Source organism: Rhipicephalus sanguineus, chromosome 6 (assembly GCF_013339695.2).
Source record: "Rhipicephalus sanguineus isolate Rsan-2018 chromosome 6, BIME_Rsan_1.4, whole genome shotgun sequence".
NCBI classification, from domain to species: Eukaryota; Metazoa; Arthropoda; class Arachnida; order Ixodida; family Ixodidae; genus Rhipicephalus; species Rhipicephalus sanguineus.
The window spans coordinates 45,690,001-45,705,416 of record NC_051181.1 but is presented as its reverse complement, the minus strand read 5'-3'; the positions used below and the strand labels follow the sequence as shown (position 1 = coordinate 45,705,416).

Sequence of the window (15,416 nt, the reverse complement as noted above, 5' to 3'; positions counted from 1 at the left end):
TATTGCAATAAATCAATCAACCAATCAACCAATGAATGAATGAATGAATGAATGAATGAATCAATCAATCAATCAATCAATCAATCAATCAATCAATCAATCAATCAATCAATCAATCAATCAATCAATCAATCAATCAATCAATCAAGTATTTGATCTTGTATAACCGAGTAAAGATATATTAATGGATAACCACTTAGCCGTCCTGGAGCGGGTGGCTTTTATCAATCATTGACGTTTAATGTGCCGTCGTCACCTGGTTTTGATTTGCTTTCTTTGACTGCGCACCTTCTCACAGTAAGACTGTAGGCTTCTGGGAGAGTTTACTAATGCAGCCCTATTTTTATTCATGTTGGCAAGCTCATGAAGATCAAAATAACGAAGAGACCTACCCAATTGACGGTTCTAGATAGGAAACCTAAACTTGGCATCTTATAATCCTCCATGCTGCTTGTAATAGTGATTGAATATGTGCCATTGGAAAAAGCTGTTTTAGGGCCAATGCTAGGGAATGGAAGAAAAACAATGAGAAAAAGTCCGGCAGATCCCACGCACTTTGAGAATCGATGCAATGCGAAGCAGCCAACAAAGAGCTGCATACATTGCCTTATTTGTCTTTTAGGCAAATCAAGTCATTCATGTCATGACATCTAGTTCACTGTATATTGCATGCTTTTCATGCATTCATGCATGTACATTCTTTAATATAATGAAACGTATATTTTGGTATATGTAATGCATGACATTTTGTTTAGGTTCGTCACGCACTCATGTCATGCCATGCCAATGTTGGTGTATATCCAGTTAGAAAACGGCCGGAAGCGGACCCAGAGAGTATCATGCAAATCCTGCCGTACGTGACATGCATGTTATGATTTGCTTGCTGGCATCTGTAATTTATGTTCGTCATACAGTCACGTCACGCAATATCAGTTTGGGTGTATATCAAGCTCAGGAAACGGCCGCGAGCGCACCAAGACAGTGTCATGTAAATCATGCCGTGCATGACATGCATGTTATTATCTGCGTGCTGGGACCTCCCATTCGTGTTCATCGTACAGTCGCGACGCGCGATGCCAATGTTGGTGTATGTCAAACTAGCGAAACGGCCGCGAGCAAACCATGAGCGGGGCATGTAAATAATGCTCTACACGACATGCATGCCATGATTGTCATGTTACCCCCTGTCATTTATGTTCGTCATACAATCACGTCATGAAATACCAAAGTTGGTGTTTGTCAAGCTACCGAAACGGCCGCGAGGAGACCATAAGCGTGGCATGTAAATCATGCTGTACGTGAAAATCACATCATGGCTTTCATATTACCACCTGTCATTAGTGTTCATCATACTGTCGCGTCGCGCAATGCCAGTGTTGGTGTATGTCAAGCTAGTGAAACGACAGCGAGTAGCCCATGAGCGTGGCATGTAAATCATGCCCTACACGATATGCGTGCCATGATTGTCATGTTACCACCTCTAATTTGTTACCACCTCTAATTTAGAATTAGAACTGTTACCACTTCTATTAGGGGCGAAGCTCCTTAAGGCGGCACCCGTTCGTCCCTCGTAGTCGTCGTGATCGTAGTAGTGAGTATAATGAAAACACTGGGCTACAAGCGGTGCTCGTCGTAATAGTAGCAGCAGGAACTGGACGGGCGCGGGCAGCGTGGCAGCACGAACACGGACTAGGCAGCTCCAGCTCGTGTCTCGCGCAGGGCTGGCGATGTGGCTGCAGCGCTGGACATTCCTCTTCACTACAATTCGTCCCCCGTCGGAAAGGAGCCATCCTGGCGACTCACGGTGAACTTATTACGAGCGGATCGTAATAGGGCTTCAGACGCTGTACGTGAACAGTTTCACGACCTCGAAAGCGTTGGTCCGTAGATGGTGTGACTGGTTCGACGATATAGTTCACAGGTGACGTCTGCGCAACAACACGGTAGGGTCCCTGATACTTGGAAACAAGCTTGGAGGAGAGACCAGTAGGGACAGCTGGAACCCAAAGCCACACAAGGGAGTCCGGAAGAAAGTGAGGATACGGGTGGTCATCGTCGCGCCGAGATTTTTGTCTCCATTGGTCGACGGTTGTGAATGACCGGGCGAGCTGACGGCATTCCTCGGCGCGGCGGGCAACTTCAGAGATGGGTGTAGATTCGGAGGCATCGGGTCGGTACGGCAGAATGGTATCGAGTGTGGTCGAGGGTTCTCGGCCATATACGAGGAAAAATGGCGAAAAGCCTGTAGTCGCCTGTGGAGCAGTGTTGTAGGCGTACGTCACAAAGGGCAAAATTAGGTCCCAGTCAGAGTGATCCGAGGCAACATACTTAGAGATCATGTCGCCAAGGGTGCGGTTGAATCTTTCCGTCAAGCCGTTAGTTTGAGGATGGTAGGCGGTAGTAGTACGATGAACGATACGACATTCGGCAAGGAGTGCGTTCACGACTTCGGAAAGGAACACACGTCCCCTGTCGCTCAGAAGTTCGCGCGGTGCGCCGTGACGGAGAATGAAGTTCCGCAGGAGGAAAGATGATATGTCGCGGGCAGCAGGCAGAGCGGCTGTTTCTGCGTATCGCGTCAGGTGGTCAACAGCGACAACTACCCAGCGGTTTCCAGAAGCCGTGCACGGAAGGGGCCCATACAGGTCAATGCCAATGCGGTCGAAGGGCCTGGCCGGGCAAGGGATTGGCTGGAGCGGACCAGAGGCGTGCTGATGAGCAGCTTTGCGTCGTTGGCACTGTGGGCAGGACTGAATGTACTTGCGCACAAAGGTGTACATGCCTCGCCAATGGAACCTGGAAGAAAGGCGGGCGTATGTTTTGAAGACGCCCGCATGTGCGCACTGTGGGTCAGCGTGGAAAGCTGAACATATTTTTGCACGAAGATGGCGAGGTATGACCAGTAACCACTTGCGGCCGTCAGACGTGTAGTTCCGGCGATAGAGGAGACCATCGCGGATTTCGAAGTGGGAAGCTTGACGGCGCAATGCTCGAGAAGCTGAAGAAAAAGTCGACGGGTCGGAAAGGAATCGCAGAAGGGCGCTGATCCAGGCATCCTTGCGTTGCTCAGACGCCATGTCGCAGCCTGCTGGGAACGGAAGTGTTTCGTCTACGGCAGATAGGCAGGAAGCGCTTTCGGTTGACACAGGCGAGCGTGATAGGGCGTCGGCATCGGTGTGGCGGCGGCCAGACCTGTAGACGACACGCATGTCGAAATCTTGCAACCGCAAAGCCCAGCGAGCTAAACGGCCGGAGGGGTCCTTTAACGTAGATAGCCAGCAAAGAGCATGGTGATCTGTCACTACGTCGAAGGGGCGGCCATAAAGATAGGGTCTAAATTTGCCAAGAGCCCAAATTATGGCCAGACATTCCTTCTCCGTAACAGAATAATTCTTCTCGGCTTTAGTGAGGGTACGGCTTGCGTATGCGACGACGTATTCTTGGAACCCCGATTTGCGCTGCGCGAGCACGGCGCCGAGTCCAACACCGCTGGCGTCGGTGTGTACCTCAGTCGGAGCGGAAGGGTCGAAGTGACGCAGGATTGGCGGTGAGATTAGCAGACAGCGCAACTCTTGGAAGGCATCGTCACAGGCGGGCGACCAAACGTAAGTTTTTGAATCGCTTCGTAGGAGTTGATTCAAGGGAGCGGTGATGGTCGCAAAATTACGAATGAAGCGGCGAAAGTACGAACAGAGGCCAAGGAAGCTGCGAAGTTCTTTTAAAGACGCAGGTCGAGGAAAGTCAGCGACTGCCCGAAGCTTGGCGGTGTCGGGAAGAATGCCGTCTTTGGACACAACATGGCCGAGGATGGTGAGCTGACTTGCGCCAAAGCGGCATTTCTTCAGGTTGAGCTGAAGGCCGGCGTCAGTTAGGCACTGCAGTACTTCCTCTAGCCTGCTGAGATGTGTGGGAAAATCTGGTGAAAATATAACTACGTCATCTAAGTAGCAGAGGCACGTTTTCCACTTAAGACCACGCAAAAGATTGTCCATCATCCGCTCGAATGTTGCGGGCGCGTTGCAAAGACCAAAAGGCATGACACGGAATTCGTAAAGACCATCAGGTGTGACGAAAGCCGTTTTAGGTTGGTCGTCAGGTGCCATGGGGACTTGCCAATAGCCGCTCCGTAAGTCGATAGAAGAGAAGAACTCCGCGCCTTGGAGGCAGTCAAGGGCGTCGTCAATTCTCGGTAAGGGGTAACGTCTTTTCGAGTTATCTTGTTAAGACGACGGTAATCAACGCAGAAGCGAATTGACCCATCCTTCTTCTTAACAAGAACAACTGGAGATGCCCAGGGGCTATTCGAAGGCTGGATGACGCCGCGCTTCAGCATGTCAGCTACTTGGTCGTCGATAACCTGGCGCTCTGTCGCGGACACACGATAGGGTCTTTGTCGCAGTGGCGCATTGGTACCCGTGTCGATGCGGTGACTTACAGCTGACGTGCGGCCGAGAGAAGCATGCTGGCAGTCGAAGGAAGAGCGGAACTTGTCGAGGAGGCGTAGAAGCTGGGCGCGTTGAGAAACGGTTAGCGTGTCGGCGATGGAGCTGCTCAGTACGTCAGGCGTAGTAGTCTGCTGCGAGGAATCACAGGACACTCCGGCGACTTCGTGTTCGGCGGTAGAACCGGTTGGCAGGTCAATGATGGCGGGGAAGCCGGTGGGGGTGTCGAGACGGCGTCGTCAGGCATGACGGACGGGAGCTTTCGGCTACGCAATTCCAGGGCCGGGGAAAACCGCAGCAGCCTCCACCAAAATATAATGAAAACACTGGGCTACAAGCGGTGCTCGTCGTAATAGTAGCAGCAGGAACTGGACGGGCGCGGGCAGCGTGGCAGCACGAACACGGACTAGGCAGCTCCAGCTCGTGTCTCGCGCAGGGCTGGCGATGTGGCTGCAGCGCTGGACATTCCTCTTCACTACATGAGTAACAAGTCTTACGCTTTGACCTCCAAGGTGGTGCCGGTGGGAGATTTCTCCTGTGCGTTGTTGAACAATAAAAAATTCGCAGCGTGCGCGTTAACTAAAAGCCGAATTCTTCTGTCTCTCATTCCCCATTAGCAGCCATTGGCATGTTCCAGTAGGAAACGTTAGTAGAAGTAGAAGTGTAAGTGTTAGCTAAAAGCCGACTTCTTCTGTCTCTCATTGCCATTAGCAGCCATTGTTTACCTCCAAGGTAGTGCCTGGTGAGATTTCTCCTGTGCGTGATTAAACAATAAAAATTTTGTTCAAAACGCCGTTGATTGATGAAATAAACCAACGAAGGACGCCAGATGTTTTGTAAAAGCAGAACGAAAGAACGCCAGATGTTTTTCTTAAAGTGTAGTAGTAGTAGTTGTATTTAGCCACCTCGCCCGATCGTCAACGGGCGAGGTGGACCGGCAACGGCGCGAGGACCCTGCCGTACGAGAGTTAAATCACACTAAAAGACATACTTTGCGGGCGATACACTCTAGTGAGCTTTCAACTTTTCGTCTTAATGTACATGATAAAGAAATTATTTCTACGAAAAACGCAAGGCACACCTTGAGCAATATGTTGGGTTTTGGGACGCTAAATGGAACCATGAGGCGATGCGAAGCCGGAGCACTTGCACGATTGCGTTCCGTTGGCTTTCGTTGGGCATGCTACCGACCTCGCGTCGTGGAACGCGCGTCCTGTCTTCCCTCTAGCCTTGCCTTTAATTCGCACAGGGCGAGCGGGGAATGCGGTCGCTCTTGGCGCTCTTTCGCTCGGGAGCGGACCGAGCGGACTTCTTCCTTGCATTTCACCGATCACAAGTGATAATGAAGGGACCACGTAAACCAACAGTACAATAAAAGTTTGATGTTTAATATACACACGATGTTTCACACTCTTTATATTATGTACTGGGCGCATTTCACGGAAGAGTTTCACGGTTTACAGATGATTCCCTCCGTAGCTTCGCCCCACTCATCATCATTCACCCCGTGGATATGCTGTGATTTTTTTGTTACCACCTCTAATTTCACTCATGTCACGTAATAGTAATTTTCGCTTATATCAAGCTAACGAAACGGCCGCGAGCGCACTATGAGTGTGACATGTAAATCATGCCCTACACGACATCCATGTCACGATTGTCATGTTACCATCCGTCATTTATGTCCGTCGTACAGTCATGTCATGCAACACCAAATTTGGTGTATACCAAACTAGCGAACCGGCTACGAGCGCAATATGAGCGTCGCATGTAAATCATGAAATGCATGCCATGACTGTCATGTTACCACCTGTTATTTATGCTCGTCGTACAGTCACGTGCCGCAAACCAATTTTGGTGTGTATCAAGCTAGTGAAACGGCCGCGAGCGCACCATGAGCGTGGCATGTAAATAATGTTGTTCATGACATGCATATCATGATTTTCACGTGACCATCTGTGATTTATGTTCTTCATACAGTCACGGCACACAATACCAAATTTGGTACATGTCAAGATAGCGAAACGGCCGCAACCACACCATGAGCGGGGCATGTATGTCATAAAAAAAAGATGGTTGATCCGTCCGTCATAGGAATCGGAATAACACGAAAGTAAAGCGTGCCCTTACAGAAGTAACTGAATGTGTACTGAACACTGATATAAGAGAGTTTTCACAATGTATATTGATGTCTGGCAGCTATAGCACCATTTAACGTGGATGCACCCACTTTGATGATTGGTGGTACATCTCCATCCCGACGCCTAACGTCCATGTTAAATGATTAAACAAACCCTTGCGGTAGCTGTAGTGGTTAACGGTTAAAGCGTAATCAGAGAACGAGGTGTGATAGCCAGAAGAGCGTCGCATATTGGACGCAGAACTTGGTCGCCATTCCGCGGCATGTTAAAATGTGATTTAACACCACGGCCGGACTAGAGGGAAACGCAAAGCGCGTCGCGCCGCCCCGGTAGCCCGGCCGCGATTTTTCTTGGGGCGAGCGCGTGAGCGGGGAACGCGGTGTTAAAGCCAGGTGAGACAGGCGCGCGTCGCAGATCTATTTTAGGGGAGAAGCTCCTTATGCCGTGGGTCTGTCCATCCTCTGTTTGTAGCGTTGTAGTAGCCACCTCTAGCTCGTGAGAAGCGCGCGTTCTGGTATGCAGTAGAAGAAGAAGACGATGTTGACGAGTGACACTCTCGTTTGCGTGTTCGCCTGTGTGGCGTTCTTTCTTCTTTACTACGCCTCGTGTTTTCAACTACACCCGAATACAACATTTCAGAAGTAACGCGCCATGAGGCTCCCTCTTCGCGCGCTTTCTCTTTAGCTCGGAGTCGCCAGATGGAAGACAAGGCTGCGGAACGGATGGCACGGAAGGCGGCGGCAGCGCGCACTCGCAGACAGAATCCTGAGGTGAGAGCCCGCGAGGCCGAAGCTGCACGTCGGCGCCGCGAAGCAGATTCCGCCGTTCGAGCCCGCGAAGCCGAAGCTGCTCGACAAGCTGCACGGCTGCGGCGAGAAGACCCCGCCGTTCGAGCCCGCGAGGCCGAAGCTGCTCGACAAGCTGCAGGGCTGCGGCGAGAAGACCCCGCCGTTCGAGCCCGCAAGGCCGAAGCTGCTCGACAAGCTGCGCGGCTGCGGCGCGAAGACCCCGCCGTTCGAGTCCGCGAGGCCGAAGCTGCTCGACAAGCTGCAGGGCTGCGGCGAGAAGACCCCGCCGTTCGAGCCCGCAAGGCCGAAGCTGCTCGACAAGCTGCGCGGCTGCGGCGCGAAGACCCCGCCGTTCGAGTCCGCGAGGCCGAAGCTGCTCGACAAGCTGCACGGCTGCGGCGCGAAGACCCCGCCGTTCGAGCCCGCGAGACCGAAGCTGCACGGCTGCGGCGCGAATCGGATCTTCAAAATGTGAAGGACCGTGAAGCGGCGAGAAAGCGCGCGTACCGGCAGGCAGAGCCCGAGGCTGTGCGAGCACGTGAAGTGGCTGCAAAACGCATCAGGCGGGCTCTGCCCGAAGGCGCCGACGCGCGCTTCCAGCGGGACTTCCTTGATAACAGTTTCGGCCATAGTTGCGGTGTGTGCAACAGATTGTGATTCTCAAACAATCTAGTCACAATATCTTCCATCAAGAAGGAACACGCTCGCGCCAATGCCATCGCCGTGCTGCAGCGCGAGTTCGCTTCGCCTCACTCATCATCATTGACCACGTGACGTGGATATGCTGTGGTTTTTTGGTTTGGATTAGCGTGATGCTATGAGCGACGCCGACGCTTTTACGACGCTTGGGCTAAGATCGCCACCTCGCGATGTGTTAAGGCATTGACAAAATTGAACTTCTATTGAAAACGCGCCGAATGGGACGGACGTGTAACGCGTTGCAGGAGCTAATCGCTGAGGCCACAGTAATGACGAATTACTTTACTTTACCGCTCCCAGAGGGCAACACCACCCCGCCAACCGGGAGAGTGGTAGATATAAAAGGCGCGTATAAAAGACGAAGTGATTCCTATGTGGAACGCTGGTTTCAGTCTCTGCAGTTTTTCCCGTTTTTATTTTGTGTTTGCACAAGACGCCGCTCTTGTGACTGCGAAAATGGACGTGCAATCACGTGGGCCTCCACCCTTACCTTCCACGTCGTCTGTGGCTGCTCCAAGAATGAGTTCCGGCCACCCGAGTGACGCCGACAGTGACGACACGCTGGTGTACTCTACCGCCAGCGACGAGAGCTCGGATGAAAGCGACTTAGTGCCCGTGACAAGGCGTAAAACGAAAAGAAGGCTACTAACGACGTCTCCTTCAAAAAGTAAGGCTACCATGAATACGCAAGAGGCACCTGTTCACACTATTTTGTTTGTTCCGCTGACCCAAGAAGCGCGAACAACGAAAAAACAAGTATCAAAAGACGCCGGCACCCGACACCCTCCTCACCCACTCGAGACACGTTGACAACCAGCCGCCTCGGATCAAACGCCCGGCAAAGCCTGGTGCTTTATAGAAGGAAAGCATGACGCGACGCCGAGTGATGTCGCCGAGAGTAGAACCGGCAAAAGAAATCTCGATCTTTCCCTAGCCTTGGCTGTGCTGCACGCCGGAGAACACTCCCGACGCTTCCGGAACCCGAGGGAGAGGAGATAAAAGCGTGCACCGACGACGGAGTCAGGGATCAGTGGGTTCGGAGATGGCGATGTTATGCTGAGTGTGGCTCCGTGAGCCAAAGAAGACGTGTTTGTGATGTTGAGCGGTCCGTCGATCCTCGATCTGGAAGAATCGGATGATGACGCCGTGTGAGCAGTGACACGTTATGACGACGGAAGGAACAACGACGATCCGCGCTGGAGTAAGCGTGGGTGTTTTCTGGAAGAGAAGCATTCAAGTACCGTTCAAGAATTGTGGACTGGATACGCTGTTGAATATTCAGGACTTTAACTATTCTTTAATAGGTTGTAATGCATGAGATTGCATTTGTAGCGCTTGATCTGTTTGTTTAGTTCCCGTTGTGTTAACACCATCTGAGTTATATTGTGAAGTTGTAACGGATATCAGCCGAGGGAGCATGTGTTTGTGATGTTTGCACTGCCTTAACTGAGAATATATTTCGTTTGTGTTATCGACTCTCGGCTCTGACTCGGTCTTTGGACCACAACCAGCGTTCGCTGGCGCACTAAAAGGAGCAGCTCTAAATTGTCCGCGCTTTCGGGGTGCGTGTCGGGGGGCCGATACGTCCGCCCTTGGAATCCGCCCGGCGATTGCCATCCCCATTAACGGGATTAGTGACATATATTTAGCGGCTTAAGTATATATCACCCTAATAAAGTGACAAAAACAAAGCAAACCAGCAGAACGATGTCAAAGTTTGCTGAAAATGCACAGTGGTCCGTTCCGGCGTTATGAAGCAGCCTTCCCGACGCGTAAATTGCAGGCGCCGAACTTTTGACAATGTGCCGAGTTCAGTTCAATTCACCCAGCTGCGCAACGCTAACCGCGGCATAACACGAGTGTGAACGTTCAACAACGACGGGTAGGTCTCACGAACACGGGGAATCAAAACACAAAGTTGTTTTGCCTACAACCGTAACTGGACTTTCACAATGCAAGAAGCCAGAGAATTACCATTACTGTAGTCGCTGCGTGCATGCGCCGCTTACGTCCTGAATTAGGTTGTCGAAACGAACGAAGGCGATGAACTGAGACAGCCAAAACAGAAGGCAGGACAGCACTGTCAGCTAGGGCATACTTGATTCTCCCTACTGCGGTGATCCACGCTTGTCGCCTTTATTTCTCGTGCGACATGCCCGGGAACCAACCGATAGTTTCACACGTGAATCGCGGGCCTTCGTGTTGTCTGCACTGTTGTGGCAGGCCGTGACACAGCAATACTTTGGACCTCGCTTCCACTTCCGTTGCAGCGATGGCGTAGTGGGTAGAACATCAGCTTCGCATGCAAGAGGTCCGTGGTTCGAATCCCGGTGCCGGACAATTCCCAACCGGATTAAAAAAAAAAAATCCGCGTGATGATGGAATTGTGTAAAAGGCCTGGGTGCAGCCTCACTGGCGACCACAGCCAGCAATGCACTCCCTCACCAGAGCAGGATTGGCCACCCTGGTGTAGTACTTGGCCACTACCTCCCACATGAATACACCAATTAACCCTCGGCCCTCAGTCCCCAGCGGCTGCGAAGCAACTGACCAAGGCGGGCGGTCAGACCTGCGGACGCAGCAGAGGGTGCTAAGAATCTCTGGGTCCGGACAGGCCGTCATTGGAATCTGAACTTGGCTACATATAACGCTAGAACTTTATCTAGTGAGGCGAGTCTAGCTGTACTATTCGAGAATTAGAGGGTGTTAAGTGGGATGTATAGGGCTCAGTGAGGTTAGGAGGCCACAGGAGGCTTATACAGTGCTGAAGAACGGACACGTCCTATGCTATCGTGGCTTAGCTGACAGAAGAGAACTAGGAGTGGGGTTCCTTATTCATAAAAATATAGCTGGCAATATAGAGGAATACTATAGCATTAATGAGAGGGTGTTATGTATCGTGATTAAGTTAATAAGAGGTACAGGATGAAGGTGATACAGGCCTATGCGCCTACATCCAGCCATGATGATCAACTGGTTGAACGCTTCTACGAAGACGTAGAATCAGCAATGAGTAAGGTAAAGACACAGTATACTGTACTGATGGGCGACTTTAATGCAAAAGTAGGCAAGAAGCAGGCTGGAGATCATGCAGTTGGGGAATATGGCATCGGCTCTAGAAATGCCAGAGGGGAGTTACTAGTAGAGTTCGCAGAACGCAATAATTTACGGATCTTGAACACCTTCTACAGAAAACGGACTACTCGTAAGTGGACGTGGAGGAGTCCTAATGGCGAAACTAAAAATGAAATAGACTTCATAATGTGCGACCACCCGGGCATTATACAGGATGTGGAAGTAGTTAACAAGATCCGATGCAGTGACCATAGAATGGTAAGATCTACAATTCACTAGACGTGAGGAAGGAACGGCAGAAACTGATACGCAAGAAGCCGATTAATGAACTAGCTCTGCGAGGGAAAGTACAGGAATTCAGAGTTTCACTTCAGAATAGGTACGCGGCTTTAACCGAGGAAACCGACCTTAGCGTTGACGCAATGAATGATAATCTGACTAGTATCATTAAGGAGTGTGCAGTGGAAGTCGGGGGTACAGTCGTTAGACAGGATACTGGTAAGCTATCCCAAGAGACGAAAAACCTCATTAAGAAACGTCAAGCTATGAAAGCCTCAAATGCAACAGACAAAATAGAGCTGGCGGAGCTTTCGAAGTTGATCAATAGGCGTAAGTAGCCGACATAAGAAAGTATAATATGGAGAGAATTGAGCATGCTCTAAAGAACGGAAGAAGCCTCAAAGCTACGAAGACAAAACTGTGCATAGGCAAAAATCAGATGTATGCGTTAAGGGACAAGGATGGCAAGGTCACAACCAATACGGATAGAATAGTTCAGATAGCGGAAGAGTTCTACAGAGATCTGTACAGCAGCCGAGACAGTCAGGATGATAACGTAAGAAGCAGTAATATCCCAGAAGGAATCTGACATCCCACCAGTATTAACAGGAGAAGTAAAGAAAGCCCTAAAGGGAATGCAAAGAGGCAAAGCCGCTGGTGAGGATCAGGTAACATCAGACCTGTTGAAAGACGGTGGAGAGATTATGTTAGAGAAACTGGCCACCCTGTATACGAAGTGTCTCTCGACAGGGAGGATACCAGAATCTTGGAAGAATGCCAACATCATCTTGATTCCATAAGAAAGGGGACGTCAAGGACCTGAAAAATTACAGGCCCATCAGCTTACTGTCCGTTGTCTACAAGCTATTCACAAAAGTAATTGCTAACAGAATTAATATGACATTAGAGTTTAATCAACCAAGGGACCAGGCAGGATTTCGTACAGGCTTCTCAACAATAGACCATATTCATACTATCAATCAGGTGATAGAGAAATGCGCGGAATACAACCAACCCCTATACATAGCCTTCATAGATTACGAGAAGGCATTTGATTCGGTGGAGACATCAGCAGTCATGCAGGCACTGCGGAATCAGGGCATCGACGAAGCCTATATAAAACATAATGGAAGAAACTCTACAGCGCATCCACAGCCACTATAGTCCTTCATAAAGAAAGCGACAGAATCCCAATAAAGAAGGGCGTACGACAGGGAGACACGATCTCTCCAATGCTATTCACCGCGTGTTTACAGGAGGTTTTCAGGGCCCTAGATTGGGAAGAATTAGGGATAAGAGTTAATGGAGAGTATCTCAGTAACCTGCGCTTCGCTGATGACATTGCATTGATGAGTAATGCGGGAGACGAATTACAGCTCATGATCACTGAACTGGATACGGAAAGTAGAAGAGTAGGTCCTGAAAATTAATATGCATAAAACTAAAGTAATGTGGAACAATCTTGGCAGAGAACAGCGCTTCGCGATAGGTGGCGAGACGCTGGAAGTTGTAAAGGAGTACGTCTACTTAGGACAGGTAGTAACCGCGGAGCCGAACCATGAGAGTGAAATAACTAGAAGAATAAGGATGGGATGGGGCTCATTCGGCAAGCATTATCAAATCATGAATGGTAGTCTACCACTATCCCTCAAGAGGAAGGTATATAACAGCTGCATCTTACCGGTACTTACCTACGGAGCAGAAACCTGGAGACTTACAAAGAGGGGTTCAACTTAAATTGAGGACGACGCAGCGAGCGATGGAAAGGAAAATGATAGGTGTAACCTTAAGAGACAGGAAGAGAGCAGAGTGGGTCAGGGAACAAACGGGGGTTAAGGATATCATAGTTGAAATTAAGAAGAAGAAATGGATATGGGCCGGCCACATAGCACGTCGCCAGGATAACCGGTGGTCATTAAGGGTAACTGACTGGATTCCAAGAGAGGGCAAACGCGTGAGGGGAAGACAGAAAATTAGGTGGGTAGATGAGATTAAGAAGTTTGCAGGTATAACGTGTCAACAGAAAGCACAGGACCGGGTTGATTGGCGGAACATGGGAGAGGCCTTTGCCCTGCAGTGGGCGTAGACAGGCTGATGATGATGATGATGATCCACTTCCGCGGGGTCTCTTCTGCCAACGGGGAAATGCAGCTTCGCACAGCAAGCTTCTCGGTTCAGCGTACCAAGCTGTCGGCACGGCGCCCGTTTTCCGCACCGACTGAGCAACCCGCGCGCGCGCGTGCTCCCGCTGCTGACAAACAGGCCGAGTCGTCTGCGCCTGCCCCCAGTTTTGCCAGAGCTTTTCTCCAGAGCCGCAGCGCGGCGCTGTCGTCGTGCCGTAAACTTGAGTTTGGGTTCCCTATATGTCATGGCTGAAACGATACGTCTTAGTGCTCTCTCTCTCTTTCTAATGCAGATGCTACCGAAGAAAGGTCCAACTGCCGGAGGCACCCTACTGGATATTCGGGGCAAGAATTTCGCTTCCGTTCCCTATAACCAAGACAAAAGTATGAATGTCACCGTTGGCGGTCAACTGTGCGACTATAAGGGGTGGTCGGAGGATCGGTGAGTGTACCTAATCGGCGTATGTTGAGAAAAAATCGCACTTCGACTTAAGAAGATTCATTAGTTCATGTTCATCTTTTGACGCGTGACTCAATTACCATTTCGTCACTGGTGAAAATATTCCCATGGCATGGAACTTCAATACGCGGTGGTGTGCTTATGACATTGCTCTGCTATGCATGAGAGGCGAGTTGGATTGCCGCGCATGGTTGCTGAATTTTAATTTGAGCGAAATTCAAGAACGCTGTTGTGCTTAGGCTGACGTGCACTTTCAGAAGTCTGAGATGGTCAAGGTTACTCTATAATCCCCCCACTACGGCACGCCTAATAATTATTTTAAGGCGAAAGCCTTAGATGCCTCATGAAATGCGAAATTTGACCGTCGACGTCGGCGTCCCACGGCGTCGGGGAGGAGTGATGCAAAAATCATCATCACGCGATGACATCACCATATCACGTCACGATGACGTCACAGATCGCCAACATTCCTGCTGTCATTAAGACGTCACTGTGACATCACGTGACGTAACGTCACATGAAGACGTCCTCACATGACATCGTAGCTTGGTCAAAGGTGGCCTGATCACGGAGGCTATGCAAAAGCAGGTGAGGTGCCTCCGATCTTGGAGGCAGTGCAGAAAAAACGCTAGGTGCAGAAACCTTTCAAAGGGTGGCGGGACAGGATCAATACATCGAATGAGAAGAAAAAGAAGATGGCTTTCGCCTTCGAGTTGTTTTATGTGATTGAAGGGACCCTGTGAGTTGTTATCTGTTTTATTTATTTATTTAATATACCCTCACCGCAAAACGCATTACAGAGTGGAGTGGTCGCACGAGAAAATATAATAAATGTAGCAAAATGAGCAAACACAAACTGTTAAGTATGCAATGTTAGCTGAGGCATTGGTGAACACCCGGTGATTTGTGATGGATATTACGTGCGGAAGAAGGTGGTGCACCCTTCTTATGTCCATGGTAAGAATGCCTGAAAGAAAACGTTGGTTTTGCAAAAACACACTAATGAGTCAACGAAGCTGAGGGCGATTAAATATGGCGCGAAAGGTACTCAAATGAAATAAATTGAGACGATATGCAATACATGATCGGTCGAAACTTCATTTCATGGAATATATTGCTTGCGTGTGCTCAGAAAGAACGCCGGTGCTTTTCCGGTGAACAACTTTAGTTTAGCTGAAATAAATACTCCTTGCTGTCCGAGTTCCCAGGACAACAAAACCAATCTTAGTTTCGCGAAAAAAATGTTTGCCTTTGTCAAAAAATTCGGAAGTCCTCCCCTGAGCCAGAACCGCTTTTAGCAAATTGCGCCAAAATAGCATTTTGACGTGATCCTACACAAAAAGAACAATTACACCTGTTGGGCTAAAAATTTTCTTGGCATACTATGAATAGAGTGAGTTTACAAAATC

At 49.8% G+C, this 15,416-nt stretch overlaps 1 protein-coding gene across 1 annotated transcript in view; it reads left to right on the top strand.

The window, feature by feature from the left end:
* Window positions 1-15,416, top strand: part of LOC119397247 (hepatocyte growth factor receptor-like) — a 101,114-nt gene that overhangs the window by 17,589 nt on the left and 68,109 nt on the right. The window contains exon 5 of the mRNA XM_049416503.1: window positions 13,841-13,989. Within this exon, the coding sequence (XP_049272460.1) occupies window positions 13,841-13,989 (149 nt within the window). The remainder of the gene's footprint in view (window positions 1-13,840; window positions 13,990-15,416) is intronic.